At 37.7% G+C, this 15708-nt stretch overlaps 1 protein-coding gene across 6 annotated transcripts in view; it reads left to right on the top strand.

The window, feature by feature from the left end:
- Positions 1-15702, top strand: part of LOC108732592 (mediator of RNA polymerase II transcription subunit 13) — a 34039-nt gene extending 18337 nt beyond the window's left edge. For 3 of the 6 annotated variants that reach the window (XM_018463465.2, XM_018463469.2, XM_018463467.2), the window contains 20 exons: positions 704-1063; positions 3093-3540; positions 4248-4550; positions 5855-6340; positions 6432-6639; positions 6708-6989; positions 7050-7353; positions 7635-7971; positions 8064-8215; positions 8377-8787; positions 9406-9666; positions 9733-10044; positions 10572-10960; positions 11139-11687; positions 11954-12145; positions 12762-13056; positions 13283-13611; positions 13733-14059; positions 14196-14437; positions 14994-15702. In XM_018463465.2, the coding sequence (XP_018318967.1) occupies positions 704-1063; positions 3093-3540; positions 4248-4550; positions 5855-6340; positions 6432-6639; positions 6708-6989; positions 7050-7353; positions 7635-7971; positions 8064-8215; positions 8377-8787; positions 9406-9666; positions 9733-10044; positions 10572-10960; positions 11139-11687; positions 11954-12145; positions 12762-13056; positions 13283-13611; positions 13733-14059; positions 14196-14437; positions 14994-15126 (6320 nt within the window). In that variant the 3' untranslated portion in view covers positions 15127-15702. The other 3 variants (XM_018463466.2, XM_018463470.2, XM_018463468.2) reach the window with 3 other exon arrangements.
- Positions 15703-15708: the final 6 nt, after the last annotated feature.

Genomic DNA, 15708 nt, shown 5'->3' with positions numbered 1-15708 from the left:
TTTTTCGAGTCTTTTTCGTTAAAATTGTGTAAAATGATCCACTTGGTAGCTTATTTTATTAAAAGTAAATTGTAATGTAACAAATTCAAAAATTTATTTACAATTTGTTTTGGAATATATATAGACAATATTATTTGTGATATTGTTCTGAGACAATAAATTTAACATTTTGGTTTAAATACTCGGTTTCGCAAACTGTAGTGTTTATCAGGTCTACCTACATAATTCCTTCTTTAGTTGTGTACTTCGACTTGAGTGATAATCTGATAATACTCTGTCGGTTGTTCCCCCGTTCGTTGTAACTAATTTCTTGAACAAATTATGCATGATAATTGATTTTAGAGCCATGCAAATTAGTCTGGCTTTCTAATGCGTATTTTTTTTACAAGAGAAGCTTAATTCCGGTAAATTTGTAGAGTATTGGTAAAAAAATTGAATTGACAAAGGATAAGGTTAATAAACTTTTAGTTGTGGATAGTTAATAGGTAATTTTTTACAATTTTTTGACAAAAGATTTATTATCGTGGTACATAAAAACGGTAGGATTGAATTGTTGATAAAGTCACAATGAGACAATGAAACGGTAATTCATATTCGTTGTTACATTTATTTGATTTACATAAGTGACAAGTGAAACTTATTTCCAAAAAAGGATTCCGTTTTTGTGACTCATACTTTAATAGTGTTTTTTGTCTTTCTATAGTTATGTTGGCCCCCTTCGGTCTGGCGGGCACTCTCACGGGCCACATATTCAAACCGAACGAGTCGACGACTCGTCTCCTGGAGGACTGGGGTCAGTTTTATCCTTTGGACAGGACGAGCATGTCCACCGGCGACCTGAACATCGTCGAGGTGGTCGTCGGCTCGTCGAAGATGCGATACCCCTCCTGTTACGTGTTGGTCACCGACATGGACGATTCGGCCAATTTACCAGTTCTGAACAGTGGAATCGTCGGGGGAACAGCGGCGACTGCACCGACGGGAGCAGGACAACCTTCGATAACGCCTGTTCCCCAAACGACCCCCAATGTCATCCAGCAGAACGGGATTAAAAATGGATCCAGTAAGTGTTATATAGAAATTGTCAAAATCGAAAATCCACATCTCTAAAACTTAATTGTAACGCCATTTTTCTTGTATTAGAGGTAAAAAATGAAGAATAATGTTTCTAATCAAAAAGTGTACCACTTATCTTCCTCCATGATATTGTATCGCTTTGCTTTTATAAAGATTATGTATGCTAATTTTTAGCTTTAAATAAAATGGAAGCGGTACTGACAGATCAGTACTGTATGAAAATAAATAAAAGCAAAACTAAAATACTGATATGCAAGGGAAGAAAAAGTAGGGAAAGAGCGAATATAAAGATAGGAGACGAAAAATTAGAAGAAGTGGCTGATTTTAGATACCTAGGAAGTCAGATAAATCAGGATGGAAGGAGTAGTAGGGATATAAAGCAGAGGATAGCGCAGGGTCGTGTCGCCTTTAATAAAAAGAAGTCACTTCTATGCTCGCGAACGGTTAATTTAGAAATTCGAAAAAGGTTGTTAAAGGTGTATGTTTGGAGCACGACGTTGTACGGGTGTGAAACATGGACAGTGGGAGCGGCGGAAAAGAAAAGGTTAGAAGCGTTCGAAATGTGGTGTTATAGGCGGATGATGAGGATATCGTGGGTAGAAAAGGTTAAAAATGAAGAGGTATTGGAAAGAACAGGAGAACAGAGGACTCTATGGAAGTCAATAAAAAATAGGCGAGATAAGTTGGTAGGACACCTTCTGAGGCATGAAAGTCTAGTCAGAGACATATTAGAGGCAGAAACAGGAGTTAGGAGGGGTAGAGGTAGACCTAGATTAGATTACTGTTCGCAAATAGTTAAGGATGTGGGCTGTTCTAGTTTTAGGGAGATGCGAAGATTAGCTCAGGATAGGAAAGAGTGGAAGTACGTGTCCAACCAGTCTTAGGACTGATGACCTTATGATGATGATGATGATGATGCTAATTTTAAGTCGAAAGAAATATACATTATGCATTACCTAAGGGATTTCCCCACGGTATAACCAAGATACCATTGTTGCTGTTGCACAGATAAATTATTTCGCACTAATAAATTAAAATTTTGCAGTTGTTTTTTGCATTGTTGTGCATTTTGAATGTAAAATTTATTAATAAATGTTGTTTCATGTTTCGTAAGGATAGTATTTTAATTTGTTAGTTTATTAATGTAACTTTAAAAATATCTAAAAGGGAGGTCTGTTCAATTTTATTATTTTTTTTTTAATATGTACGTATTAATTTCACTGTTTATGGGGCCTTGATCTTCATAATATCTTCAGCATAAAAAGTACACATTTTTTCACTATTGTACATTAATTTTGATTTGTTTCCTCAGTTTAATCTTTTCTACCTTTTGGAAGTTTTTTTTCTTTGCTGTTAATAATTTACGTGCAGGTACTATTAGCTGATGGGGTTTTTGTTGTTTTTTTTTTTTGGTTTAGTACAATTTGAATTATTAATGTAATAAACTCGCGCACTAAATACGTGTACGCGAGAGATCCGGCTTGTGGAACACAGATTTTTGTTTCACTAGTCTTTTTTGTCTCGCCAAATCAACTAAGGTCGATTTTTCATTTGCTGAGTTGTCTTTTATTTGGACAATTCAGTCAGCCAATCGACTACAACACACACATTTAATGTTTTAATTTTTTTTTTATGATTATGTATAACGGCGCTTTTTTTTTAATTGTGAACAGGTTGTCACGTTGGAGACCGTCTCGTAACCGTACATAACTATGATCCAAATAATTTGTATAGAAAGCTAAAAAAATTGCTTCAAGTCGCATTAATAACAATCTTTAATGAACTAAATGTTTCTGCAAGATATCCTTAATAATATATCCCCCCATTGTAACAAAAAATAAAAGTTTATTTGTTTAAACGATCTGTAAAATAATGTGAAGGTTTGAGATAATGCAGTTAATCAGGATATAGCGTTTGTTTGAGGTTTTTAAAGTACTGTAACATAAATGATACGACACGCCACTTAATTGTTATAACAAATAAGGATCGTATGATATAAATGTTTCATTTTCTAGGCACTCCTGTGGCAATCCAGTCGCCGCCCCCGTCACCGGTTCCTGTCTATAGTCGAGTGCCGCCTCCGGGTCCATTTCCCGTCTCCATCGAGCATCCGTCATCCATGCAAAAGGACCCCACGGCGGCCAACGTGCTTCCAGAACGGACGTGGCAGGAGTGTATCCTCGGAGGACCTCCGGCACCTTCCCCAGTCTTGCCTTCGAGTGTCAATGGAGGCGGTGGCGGAGGAGCTACAACGGCACCGTCGTCGGCATCATCATCAACGTCGACACCGTCCCAACAACCACAATCACAACAACAGCAATGTAATAACGGTCAGATGACTCAGATGAATGGTCCTGTGGGAAGTGGCGGGTTGTTAACGTCGACGGATGCCAGCAGTGGAACTGGAGGAGGCAATTGGGACTTTGTTGACCCAACGAGGAGAGCTAATTGTACCTGTTCAAAGTGAGTACCCTACTCACGCACATATAGTAAAAGTTTTTATAATATGTAATAAGGGTTTTTGTTTAAATGATTAATTTAAATGTGCTAAAAGAAAATACCTTAGTGTTTGTATAATAAGTACCACGTAGCTTTATTAATGCGTATGTTATTTAGTTGGTGTCTTGCTCCGGTCATGAGATAATTCTTTTCCAATTTTATTTTTGTTCTAATGAAATAAAATGTTTGCAGTTCATTCTTCTATAAACTGTTTAAGATAGGAAAAATTTGACGAAAAAATGACAGACGTAAATAGGAAATTAATTGACCTTGAAAAATCGTAAAATATTTTCGTATCATAAACAGTTTAACGAGAAATTAGATCATCCAGTAAATGATTTTGCTTTGTGATACTTGGTTATATAGTAAAAAGAAAACATTGCTGTTTCTCGAATATTTCATACTTCTCGTTTATTATAATAAGTAACTAGCGGTTTGAAGGATATACCAGAAGAAGGTATTTCACCAGATGGTGGATGTGGGATGGGATAATCGACAGTGTCAAGTCCTTCTGGTTTTAGGTTCCTATTTGTTTTATTCTCCCGTTTTGTTTTAGCTCTCCCTCCTGTTCAAGAAAATTTTCTCCTTGCTATCCTCACCCCGTCGATTCATTCCGGGTTGTTAATTTATTTTCTTATGCAGTTGTTTGTGAACGCACGACGACTTTTCAGGTGTAGGAAGTTGTGCGCAGGCGCGACAACGACGGGCACGAGCGGCAGTAGTAAGTGGGGTAGCAGTGGTAAAGTTAAAGGGCAGCGTCCCAGCCGCATACCTTTTCACAGGCGTTCGCCTGTGTCACTCGACATTACTCTAACAGCAGCAGTAGTAACAACGACGACATCGGCGTCGAATAATGACACCGTCAACAGCAATAATACGGCTGCAACCCCTTCAAATAACAACAATGGTGGTAGTAGTAGCTGCAGCAGCAACAGCAATGTCGTTCCTACCGTGCCTACCACCCCCGTCGAAAGGTTGGTCACTCGCTTGCTGGGTGACGGGCTTCTATAATAATAATAATAATAATACAATAACATTAATTATAATGTCGTCATTATTATTATCAGCAATAATAAGTAATACATAATAATAATCAAGTAACATTTTATCACTCGAGCTACTATACTATAATAATACAATCACACTGTATCACCATGTTTTTTTCTTTTTTTTTTATAATACGTTAATCTTACAGGAACAGGGATGGATCAAATATTGGATAATAGGGGATGATGTTTAGCATAGGAGGTGGGCGTAGTTCTTTCGCGTTATTCTCGTCTCAAAAAACATTTTGTGGTGTGTTGTGTGTTGCCTGATATCGAATGGATGAAACTGATAGACATATACACATAGAGGCAGGGTTTCAATGTGAACCATCGTGGGTTACTAGCCGTGTTGCTGTCTCTCAACGTAGGGTGCAGGCTATTTGTTTCTAGCGACACATGTGTTGGTATCTCGATCATTTGCAATTGTCATTAGGGAGAGATTTCGAATAGCAGGGTTAAATTTAATTCCATATCGCTAAAAAGAAATAGCCTGCTAATGTTCACTTTTGAGACTGCTTCTAGGCGAATATGCTCTAAGGAGTGAAAGGATTCAAAAATATGTGATTGATAAGCAATCGCTATGATTTTCATTGTGTATATAATTTTTTAAAAAGTAAACTAAATATAAATTATTTTAAGTAATGTAATTATTAATGTAAATTAGAAAAAAAAATATTTATACGTCATTTAAAAGGTTTCATGATGCTTTGTACAATAATTGCAATTAGGGGATACACATATACACACACCTGTACACCTTTTTTTTCTGTAGGGGGTGGTGGTGATAACGAATGGTTTGATTGATTAAAATTAAAATCAGTAAACGTCTCTGATGATAAATTTGCATCAATTCTGATGGATATTAAAACCTGAAAAATTATAAATATGTAATATTTCCCATAGTTTTAATAAACGGAATCATTATCATTGTAACATGTCCATTAATTTTTTTTCAGCAATAGTATATCGATTGACATTAAGTGCTTGTGACTTACTTATGCATGATTTTATCAATATAAACGTTCTTTAAGTTAGTATAATTCACGTTATCTCTAATTAACTACATTAAACACACTTACAATGTAACAAAGCATGTAAATATCGTATATTACAATCAGCTGAATGGTTTTCTACTTTGTATATAAATAGTTTAAGATTGTTATTATTTTTATCTTTATGGCACTTTACCTTTTTTAAATCGTTTGGTAATTTACATTTTATTTTTGTTGTAGGTGTCCCGGTTCGTACACGCCCCAGGGCGGTCCACCTTCATATCCACGTACGCAAGAGTCCCTGGCGATACCGTCAGTGGGGAGTCCTCCGTCTGTCGCGCCCTCGCCATTGCCTAATCCGAACTCGCAACCTGCTTCTGTACCTCCAGGCGAACAACCCATGCCCACGTTGTCTCCGCACCCGCCTACCGTCGCTCCTTCCCCGGCTGACAAAGCGCAGACGCCAACGGACGAAGCTCCACCTACCAACGCTGGTTCAGTCATTGACAGTCCGATGACGAATACGCACATGGACATCAAACGGGAAGACGAGGGTGTAACGGGCGGACTGATGGGCGGTGGAGCGACGATAGGCGGAGGAACAACGGGCGGAGCGGCGACCGCAATGAAAAGGCCCGCCCTCAGTTCGAAAGAATACGAGGACGCGCTCGGAGAGGAAGAGCACACGCTCGACCTTTTGTACGATTATTCGACATTGGACGCTTGGTAAGGATAGTAGAGAGATTTTGGTGTTTTTGTTTATTTAGAAGATATATTGTTTCCTTTCTCTGAATATTTTATTTATTTACGACCTAAGGTTAAACCATCCCGTCAAGCGATTTAAACCCGATTCAAAGGATAGTATGCGGGCTATTATCAGATCAGGAAAAATGGATCTCTACTCAATGTACCAACAACAGTCGGGCTTGATGGCGAGTACAGCCAGTGATCTCAACCACAATAACCCCAAGGGCCAGCAGCCCCTCGTGATCAAGCAAGAAATCAAACAGGAACCAATCTGCCAGGTAAATTGTTGTTTATTATTATTAATGACTGTTTTTTTTTTATTGACTGAAACCTTTTGTATATATAGATGGAAACGGATTCGACGATCGCCATTCCAAATTCGTTACCGCACGGAACCAAACGTCCCGGAGACCCGTACGAGTTCGAGGAGGAAGGAGGAGGAGCGGCCTGTAACATGGACGGCTTCAAAAGGGGCCAAAACGTTAAAGAAGAACAGCCAACAAAAGACTCGAAAAAGGTCAGCAGTGCTGGTAACCTGTTCACGAGCGAGGGCTTGCAACCCTCGTACAGGGATCTGGATCAGATATTTGACAACTCGGATGACACAAGTGGGGACGAAGGATTACAAGTAAAACGAATGATCTAAAATATTCGCCAAGAAATAACAATAACTTATTGTTTTAATTAGGTACAAACACCCCCTGGTTCGAATAAGTCGACAGGGGTCCACGAAGATACGAATAAGCGTCTCTATGGAAGTGGTGGCAGTGGAGGGGGTAGCGGTCACGGTACGTGTTCAAACATCGGCATTTTAAGGCCCGAAGAACTCAGTAAAATGTTTCCAACTCCGCCCAGTCTCGAACCTAACCCTATTGCGTCGCCCTGCGGCCAGTTCGATCTACCCCCGCCCGATTTAGCAGATTTGGGTGCCGTTGCGCGTGTCAAACAGGAAATTTATCCTAGTATGGGAAGTCCACAGGAAGAAAGTATAGGTAAATCTTATTTAATTTGTTGATTTTTTTTTAACAAATATCAAATTAATACAAAAAAATGAAAATAATTAACTGATAACCTAATTTTTTGCTAGTTGATCCAGGGTTTTGAAAAATATTTGTTTATTTCAAAAGATCTTTTATTCTGGCAATAGTAATGTCGATTTTCATTTGCTTGTTTATTTTGAGAACAATTTAGTCAGCATTTCGACTACATTATTAATATTAAAATTTGAAGATATAAAAGAGGTGTGACGTAAAGGAATTATTTGATTTGTTAGAGGACTGGAGTTATGTGTTCAAGCCGCCGGTAATCTGTAAAATGGTCGGTTCGAGTAAGTACGCGCCCCTTGTGAATTTACCAAGTGCTGGCCTGCCGGCGGTAGTTTTACCACCTCAGTGCGTCTACAAGCCGTCGTGGCTTCAGCACATGGAGAAACCGATGACGACCGCGCCGCAGCTCGCCCCCAATCCCACTGCCATACAACCGGTGGCGACGACGGCAGTAGTCAACAACCGGCCGTCTCCAAACACCACCAGCAGCTTACCCAACAGTATACATCAAAACATCTCGTCGTATCCATCGAGTCCATCACATTCTGCACCACCGGGATTCAGGTAAATTATTATAATATTGCAGAAATTATTTAAATGATTTTGCTCTTAATGGTAGTGTTTTTATTTTATGTATCCAATTTTGTAATTTTTAGACCTCCACCACCCCCGTACGAACTGCCCAGTCCGGCCACGTCGACCGCAAGCTCTTACTTGAACAAAAATCTCAATTCGGTAGATGCGGAACCACCTCCCATGATGCTTCGTACTCCTGAAGCCAGTTCTCTTGTTGTTAACATTCTTTTAGGTAAGTTTTATATTTTTTTATTATCTGGTATTACATATTTACATTATTTAAATGAAAAAATACAAATTGTTACTGTTCTGTTCAATATTAAGGAAAAGACGTGTTGTATACGTACATTAAGAAAAAGTGCGTTTAAATGACTGTTTTGTATTTATTATCAGGCGATACTGCGCTGAATATATTCCGCGATCACAACTTCGATAGTTGCACCCTGTGTGTGTGCAACGCGGGACCCAAAGTGGTCGGAAATATTCAAGGCGCAGACGCGAGCGTGTACCTGATGAACAGCAACAGTTCTTCGTCGTCGACCAATCCCGGTGATAAGATCGTCGGCTATGGCTCAATGCATCAACCAAACAGTCCGTATCCAGGCGCGCAGGGGCCCCCGTACGGCAGTATGATGTCCCCGCCACCGCCCCATCATCACAACCACCATCAGGGACAGCAGCATCATCTCGCGCCCATCTTTGACGAAGACTCGATCAAATGCAGCTGTGGTTTCTCGGCGGTCGTCAACAGACGTCTGTCACATCGGAGTGGATTATTTTATGAAGACGAAATGGAAATTACTGGTAAGTTTTGAATGCTATTTAAAGTGCTGTATTGAAAATATAAAAAGTTGCAGTTGGTTACCCGCTTAAACATTGCTAAATATTTACTTTTTTTTTTTTAATTTTAATCGTTTTTGGTATAATTTAGTTGGAAATGTAAAACGATGTCGCTGATATTAATTTGTTGGTTGTAGATTCGAATAAAAAAAATATCCCTAATCTCGGGAAATATCTGGGGAAGAAATTTAAAAGATATTTAAATTTTTAAATCATGTAATAAACTAAATGTTTTGTCGCCAGTGTGCTAATTAATTCTGTCCAAAAATTAATCGCTAATTTTCTGTAGTAAGCAAAGATTTTTGGGAGTGTTAAAATGGTGGTTTTAATTCCACATTTCTTTTTAACATAGACAGTCTTTGCAAAATAATTCATGCAGAAGGATACACCAGTTTATTTACTGCAGTTCGCAAATTGGTTCGCAACGCTGCTAACATTTATTGTTCAAAAACATTAATTTTTATCAAAAAAAACTATAAAAGAAAACCACTATGAACTGTTTTGAAGTTAGCCTTCCTTTAATGGATATTTGGGAAAATCTATAGATAAGCCGTTTTTTATACATCAATTTTTTTTATCTAGGTATTGCGGAAGATCCTAGCGAAAGGAAAAAACCGTCCCTTTTGTCGTTTCTTCTGCAGACGAGTAGCCTGAAAATGGACCCGAGTATGGAGCGGGAACAAGTGGACGTTATCCCACACAGCATAATCGAACTCGTACGAGAACAATGCGTAATGATCCAAAGTACAGCTAATTCATTATATCGATCTGCACGTTATCATCGAAACAATCTTGTCGACCATTCGTATTCCAGCACTGTTAACATTTTGGAATTCACTGATGGTGAGCAGATTTTTTTTGGAATTTTTTTTTATGTGCAATAAATTGTTTAAATTTAATAATTATTAGGTAATGAGTTGACGACGTTGGCCTTAGAACAGAGTAAACAATCGGAAAGTATATTGTTATGTAAAGCCGAAGACAGTTTGCGACCGCGAGGGGCCGGTTTGGGGAGTCATCATCGGATCTGTGTGCACAGGTGGCCGTTTCTCAGGGCGTTCGGGCCGCAGTGTAACCAGGACATTGTGAGGGTGATGAAAGGATTACAACCCCTACTCCAAGAAGCGATAAGGAAAAAGTGTCAGACAAGATTGTGGGAACCACCGTCCGCCGTGAAAGGGCCCTTGACCTGGAGGCAGTTCCATCGATTGGCCGGAAGAGGTAAGAAATAATAATTGATACAGAAAGTAAATTTAGAAAGAAATAATAATTGAAAGAGAAAGTAGATTTGGAAAACAAAAATGATTGATGGTGAAATTTCAGTTACACTATCGATTAAGTGGTTATTTAATTATATTAAATTTAAACGCAAATATTCAATTTTTTTAATGCAAAGCTTACCCATCAGTAGGTTTCTGTAAAAACTTCTGATGCATTTAACTTTGCTAAATGAAAACAGAAGTTGTTTATATAATATGTTTATTTCTCTTTAAAATTTACATAAATTTCAACTTCTGACAATACTTTTCAACTAACAAAAGCAAGTTGTTTTTAAATCCTAAACAGTCCTTTTGGAATAATAATTTTTTAGTTGATTATGATAAAAATTTTAGAGTTCTGTGCTTATTCTTTTAAATAAACAATTAATTTTTCATTATTATAGGGGAGGTAACTTACTGTTAGATGTCTAAATTATCAGTCAACTATCACTAAGTTCCTACTACAAGCTTTCCATGTTTCTATTTAAGGTACTGACGACCGTTGCGAGCCCCAACCAGTTCCATCTTTGATAGTCGGTCACGAAAAAGATTGGTTATCGTTATCCCCCTATGCCGTCCACCATTGGGAACGGCTCCTTCTGGAGCCTTACTCTTACGCTCGCGACGTGGCTTATATCGTTGTAGCACCTGATAACGACGCCATACTGCCCCGTGTACGCACCTTCTTCAAAGAATTATCGACGGCTTACGAGACGTGTCGTCTTGGTCGGCACAGCCCCATCACAAAGGTGCTGCGAGACGGAATACTGCGCGTGGGCAAAACGGCGAAGACCAAACTTGGAAACGAACCTGTCGAGGAGTGGTTTACGTGTCTAGGAGAGGGTGACGCCACCGATATGCTCAAGCTGTACGCGCAAGTAAGTGTTTTTAAAACCTTTTTCCATATAGAAATCAAATAGAAGTAATGATTTCAGTATTTTTTTGTTTTCTCAAAATTGACAAATTAAATAATAGTGACTTCTTTATTATTGATAAATGAAATTTGTTAATTTGATTTTTATGAACTGTACTTAATATTATAACGATTCATTAAAGGTGTGCAAACATCACCTGGCGCCGCATCTCCAGCAAGTACCAATGGACAAAACGTTACTAGATCCTCCGGAAACGACTCCCGACAAACCTGCCCCTAGTCCTATGCCTCCGCCTAATACACCTGATAATAACAGTTCCGGAAGCGGTAACAACAACCCTACCAGTAGCAGCAGTAGCAGTCAAAACTCCAGCATGATGAATAGTACTGACAAAGCGCCTTCAACACCAAAGAGCGAACAAGGTAAAACATTCAATATCTTGTTGAAGTGTACAGTATATAAAATTAATAACTTACTATTGATTTATTATTTAGATTCGGATTCGGGTAATTCGAAAGAAATGACGCCCCTGTTGTCTAGTTTATCGGAGTCTATGCACGACGATGACGATAGACAAGTACCCTGTGTGGTCATCTACATGGTGGAACCGTTTTCGATGGGATGCGACCAGCCGGACCTGCAGCGTCTGGCCTGTCTCGCATTGCTCAGATGTTTTCAGTCAGTGCTCAGCTCTGTGCCGGAAAATATACGTAGCAACATCAGCTTTCAGGTAACTATCTAATTTTAACCATTTTAAAGTTAAAAATTAAAATCTTGGTAAGAAAAAAGTTTCACAAAAAAACTTAATCTTAATTCTTTTGGTGGCAAAATGTTTTTTGATTGAGTTTATATTTTCTTGAGAGTTACATATGTTAAAAACTTGCTGTGAAACTAACTTTTTATTGTTTTTTCTACGGAGCTATTATTAATTTAAGAACTGACTGATGTATTTGTGTGTTGTAATAGTTGTTTTAATTTTTGTCAATTTTTTTCTAGATAATATCTCAGGAAAGTGTGATGGAATTGGGGAAGTCTAGGGACAGAAATAGGCATATTGACCACATGAGGGCCTTAGCCTTAAGTGTTTTTTCTCAGTGTCGAAGGCTACTAGTTCACACTAGTAATGTAAAGTCTTTAACTGGCTTTGGTACAGCTGCCAGTGCGGATCTTTTCCTGAAAACGAAAGACGTAAGTTTCATTATTGAGATTTTTGACGAATGAAAACTATTAAAAAATAACAGATAAAATTGTTGTTTTAATGTTATGTAAATAACTTACATATGTTATTGTACAGTATCGTCAACCGTTTTATGAACTTGATAGTCCTGTTTTATTGCAAGGAAAATCGGCAGGTTGCTGGAAATTTGATAGTTTTCTGCAGTTGTTTTCTTGCTAGAACAAACGCAACAGGTATTGCTCTGATTTATTTTTCTAACGCGGAATAAGTCAGATCTCGACCCTGGTGACACTTGTTCCTCGTAATTGTATACTGTTTTTACTTCATTTTGAATAGGATTGTTTTCTCATTATTTTGCAAATGCTTGCTTCTTTGGACGGTTCTTATTATTGAATTGAAATTGTTTAAGACTGTTTTTATTTCTATTTTTAGCAAGACATTTGGCAAGTAAAGTTGTCATGGAACCGTAATTGTCCTAGGCTAATTTTTACATTAAAGTCTGTACACTTGCCGGATGTCAGTGAATGTTAACATTGTGATTTAATTTTGTTTTTGTTATCTCCATTTTCAAAGTAGTTTTTCTTCTAATCCCATATAAATATACACAACAAAATCGCATTTTTCTAGGACAAGAACCGTGCTCCGTACAAAATGTACTCGCCACCTTACATCTTGGCACCAATAAAAGAAAAAGTCGAGCCCGTTGAGGCTTTCGGTCTCTCGAACTCGGACCAAGGCTGCGTCCTCTACCTCAGCTATTGCTTGTCGGACGACCAAAGTTGGTTGCTAGCAGTCGCTACTGACGAGCGGGGCGAGATTTGCGAAAACGTCACCATAAATATCGAGATACCAAACAGAAGTAAACGGAAAAGGGCATCGGCACGGAGACTCGGACTGCAGAAACTTATGGATTGGACTTTGGGTCAGTATTTGCGTTTAAACAGTGCTTAGCGTTTCCCTTAAATATTTTAATTCAGAATTACGTGTAAATATTTAGCATTTTTTAATACGTACAAATATCTTTCTGAATTAAAATTTTTAGTCATAATTTTCCCTAAAATAAACTTAGACTTACAATTTTAAAAATTTGCTTACACACTCCGATTCATTGTCAAGTTTTTCTGTCTAATAATTTTTTTCGTTTGTAGGCATTATGTCGTTAAGTGTTAAACAGTGGCGTTTAGTGGTGGGTCGTTTGGGACGTATCGGACACGGCGAACTGAAAGGGTGGAGTTGGTTATTAAGTCGTAAAAATCTGTTGAAAGCTTCGAAACATCTAAAAGAGATTTGTAATCAGTGTTCCTTAATGTATCCACACAACGTTCCGTGCATTTTGAGCGCATGCCTGGTCAGTTTAGAGCCCGATTCGGTTCTTCGGCTGATGCCCGATCAATTCACACCTGACGAACGTTTTAGCCAGGCCAGTGTTAATTCTCAACTGTCCACGCCTCAGGATGTTACATGTACTCACATATTGGTAAGTTTAATTAATTATTCTAAAGAAACTGGGATAAAGTCGTAGTTATTACGTTAACATTGTGTAAAAAAGAGTAACCGAAGTTTATACATACATTTCATGTTTCGATATTACTATATAGGTCTTCCCAACGAGTGCCACTACTCAATCCTCGCAGTCTGCGTTTCAAGAGCAACACATCAACGGCCCGGAATTGGGAGACGACGATCTTTTCACCGTATTAAACGACGATATGGAAACGGCGATGCAGACTTTGAACGATGATTTCAGCGACATATTCAATTGGCCTGAATCGGGGGCCGCGGGTGGCCAGAGTCCAACCGGTAGTCCAAGAAGGGAGGAATCGTCCAGACCGGGAAGTCCCACCTTCGGTATGAATGGTATCGGACGACAGGGAAGTCCCTTCCCTTGTAACACCAACTCGCGGAACAATGAACCTAAAGAAGAGGTAAGATTTCGGACATTAAAAATGAATACTGTATTCAATTCGTAGAATTCATAGTTTTATTTTGAAATTTGAGGGAAGTATGAAAGAAATCCATCCTTGATTGTGTATTATAATGTTAAAAATTTCTTATTCGTAGGTGGGCCAGTTATTGCAGCAGCCGCTGGCTCTCGGTTACTTCGTTTCAACAGCACCAACGGGTAAGATGCCAAAGTGGTTTTGGGCGTCGTGTCCGCACCTCGAGGGCGTATGTCCTGCCTTTCTGAAGAACGCCCTTCACCTGCATAGCCCTTCGATCCAACAGAGTTCGGACGAGCTACTCCAACAGTCCGCCATCACGTCACATCCTCTCGATTCCCAGTACACCACCGACGTGCTAAGGTAAGTCATGTTTGATTTATTTAATAGATTGATAGTTAAAATGTAATCCTGCGTACCAGCATTGATATGCAATTAAAAGTAAAACCTAAAAAGTGTTCCAACCCCAAAGGTGTCATCCTTGTTAATTAATACCAAATTTCTTTTATCATTGTTTATGTTTTGGTATGCATTTTTCTGCAGACAGAATTATATTGTGGTTAAATATTATAATAATTAGCAATATTTTATTAATTTCAATGCAAGGCTTGAAAGACTGGAGGAAGTAACAAAAATTTCTCTTGTATCTTTTCCTTGCTAGATTATAAAGTTTGTTTTTGACAACCTGTTAATTTATTCGAGTCTATAAATTAATACTTATTTCAAACGACATTTTTATTCGAATTTGATTGACATTATTATTTAACAAAATTTTCTGTTTAAAAATAATTGAAATTTATTATTGACAATTTAGTTGTACATTTGTAATTTATAAATTATTTTAATGATGGATTATGTGTATTATTGGTTCTTTTTCGTTTTGGATTTAATGTAACATTTTATTTTTGAATTGTTTCAGGTATGTATTAGAAGGTTATAATGCTCTTTCGTGGCTCGCCCTCGACTCCAACACTCAGGACAGACTCTCTTGTCTACCTGTTCATATTCAGGTTCTTATTCAGCTCTACCATCTGACTGCGTCGTTTCTATAATATTTATAATAATAGAATAAAATGGAAAATAATAAACGAACAAAATACAAATAGACGAAAGGAGAGCGTTCGTTGTTGACTAAACAAAAGCAAATAGGTAATAACAAAATGTTTATACAGATTATTATCTAATAGTAAAATCGCCGTTTTTTATGTCGACAACATTACAAAAGACAAATCGTGGAAGATCTTCCCTCTTTTTTTTGCGAATGGTTTTCGTTTTTCGCCCGGACCCTCTTGTTTTTATTTAATTTTTCGTTTATTTTCGCACTTCACTCGTCTGTTTACTTGGATCAGTCAGAATACTCAGAAAACTTTAAGTAATTAATCGAATAATTAATTAAACGCAAAATGATAGTAAATACATAATAGGAGGTACGTAGTGTAGTGGAGGGAAAATGGCAGTAAAAGTAGTAAGAGACAATGATATGACGAACATAATAATATAAAAAAAAGTAAAAAAGGTAGCATATATATAATATATATGTGTATGTATGTATAAATATTAATTTATTTTTGTTACTGTTGCTTAAAGTAATTTTTTAACTTATTTGTACAAACATTGTGATATAACTACATAAT

This window comes from Agrilus planipennis, unplaced genomic scaffold (genome assembly GCF_000699045.2).
Source record: "Agrilus planipennis isolate EAB-ADULT unplaced genomic scaffold, Apla_2.0 scaffold71, whole genome shotgun sequence".
Lineage (NCBI taxonomy): Eukaryota > Metazoa > Arthropoda > Insecta > Coleoptera > Buprestidae > Agrilus > Agrilus planipennis.
Note: the sequence above shows the minus strand (reverse complement) of the source record. Positions and strands in the feature narration are given on the sequence as shown.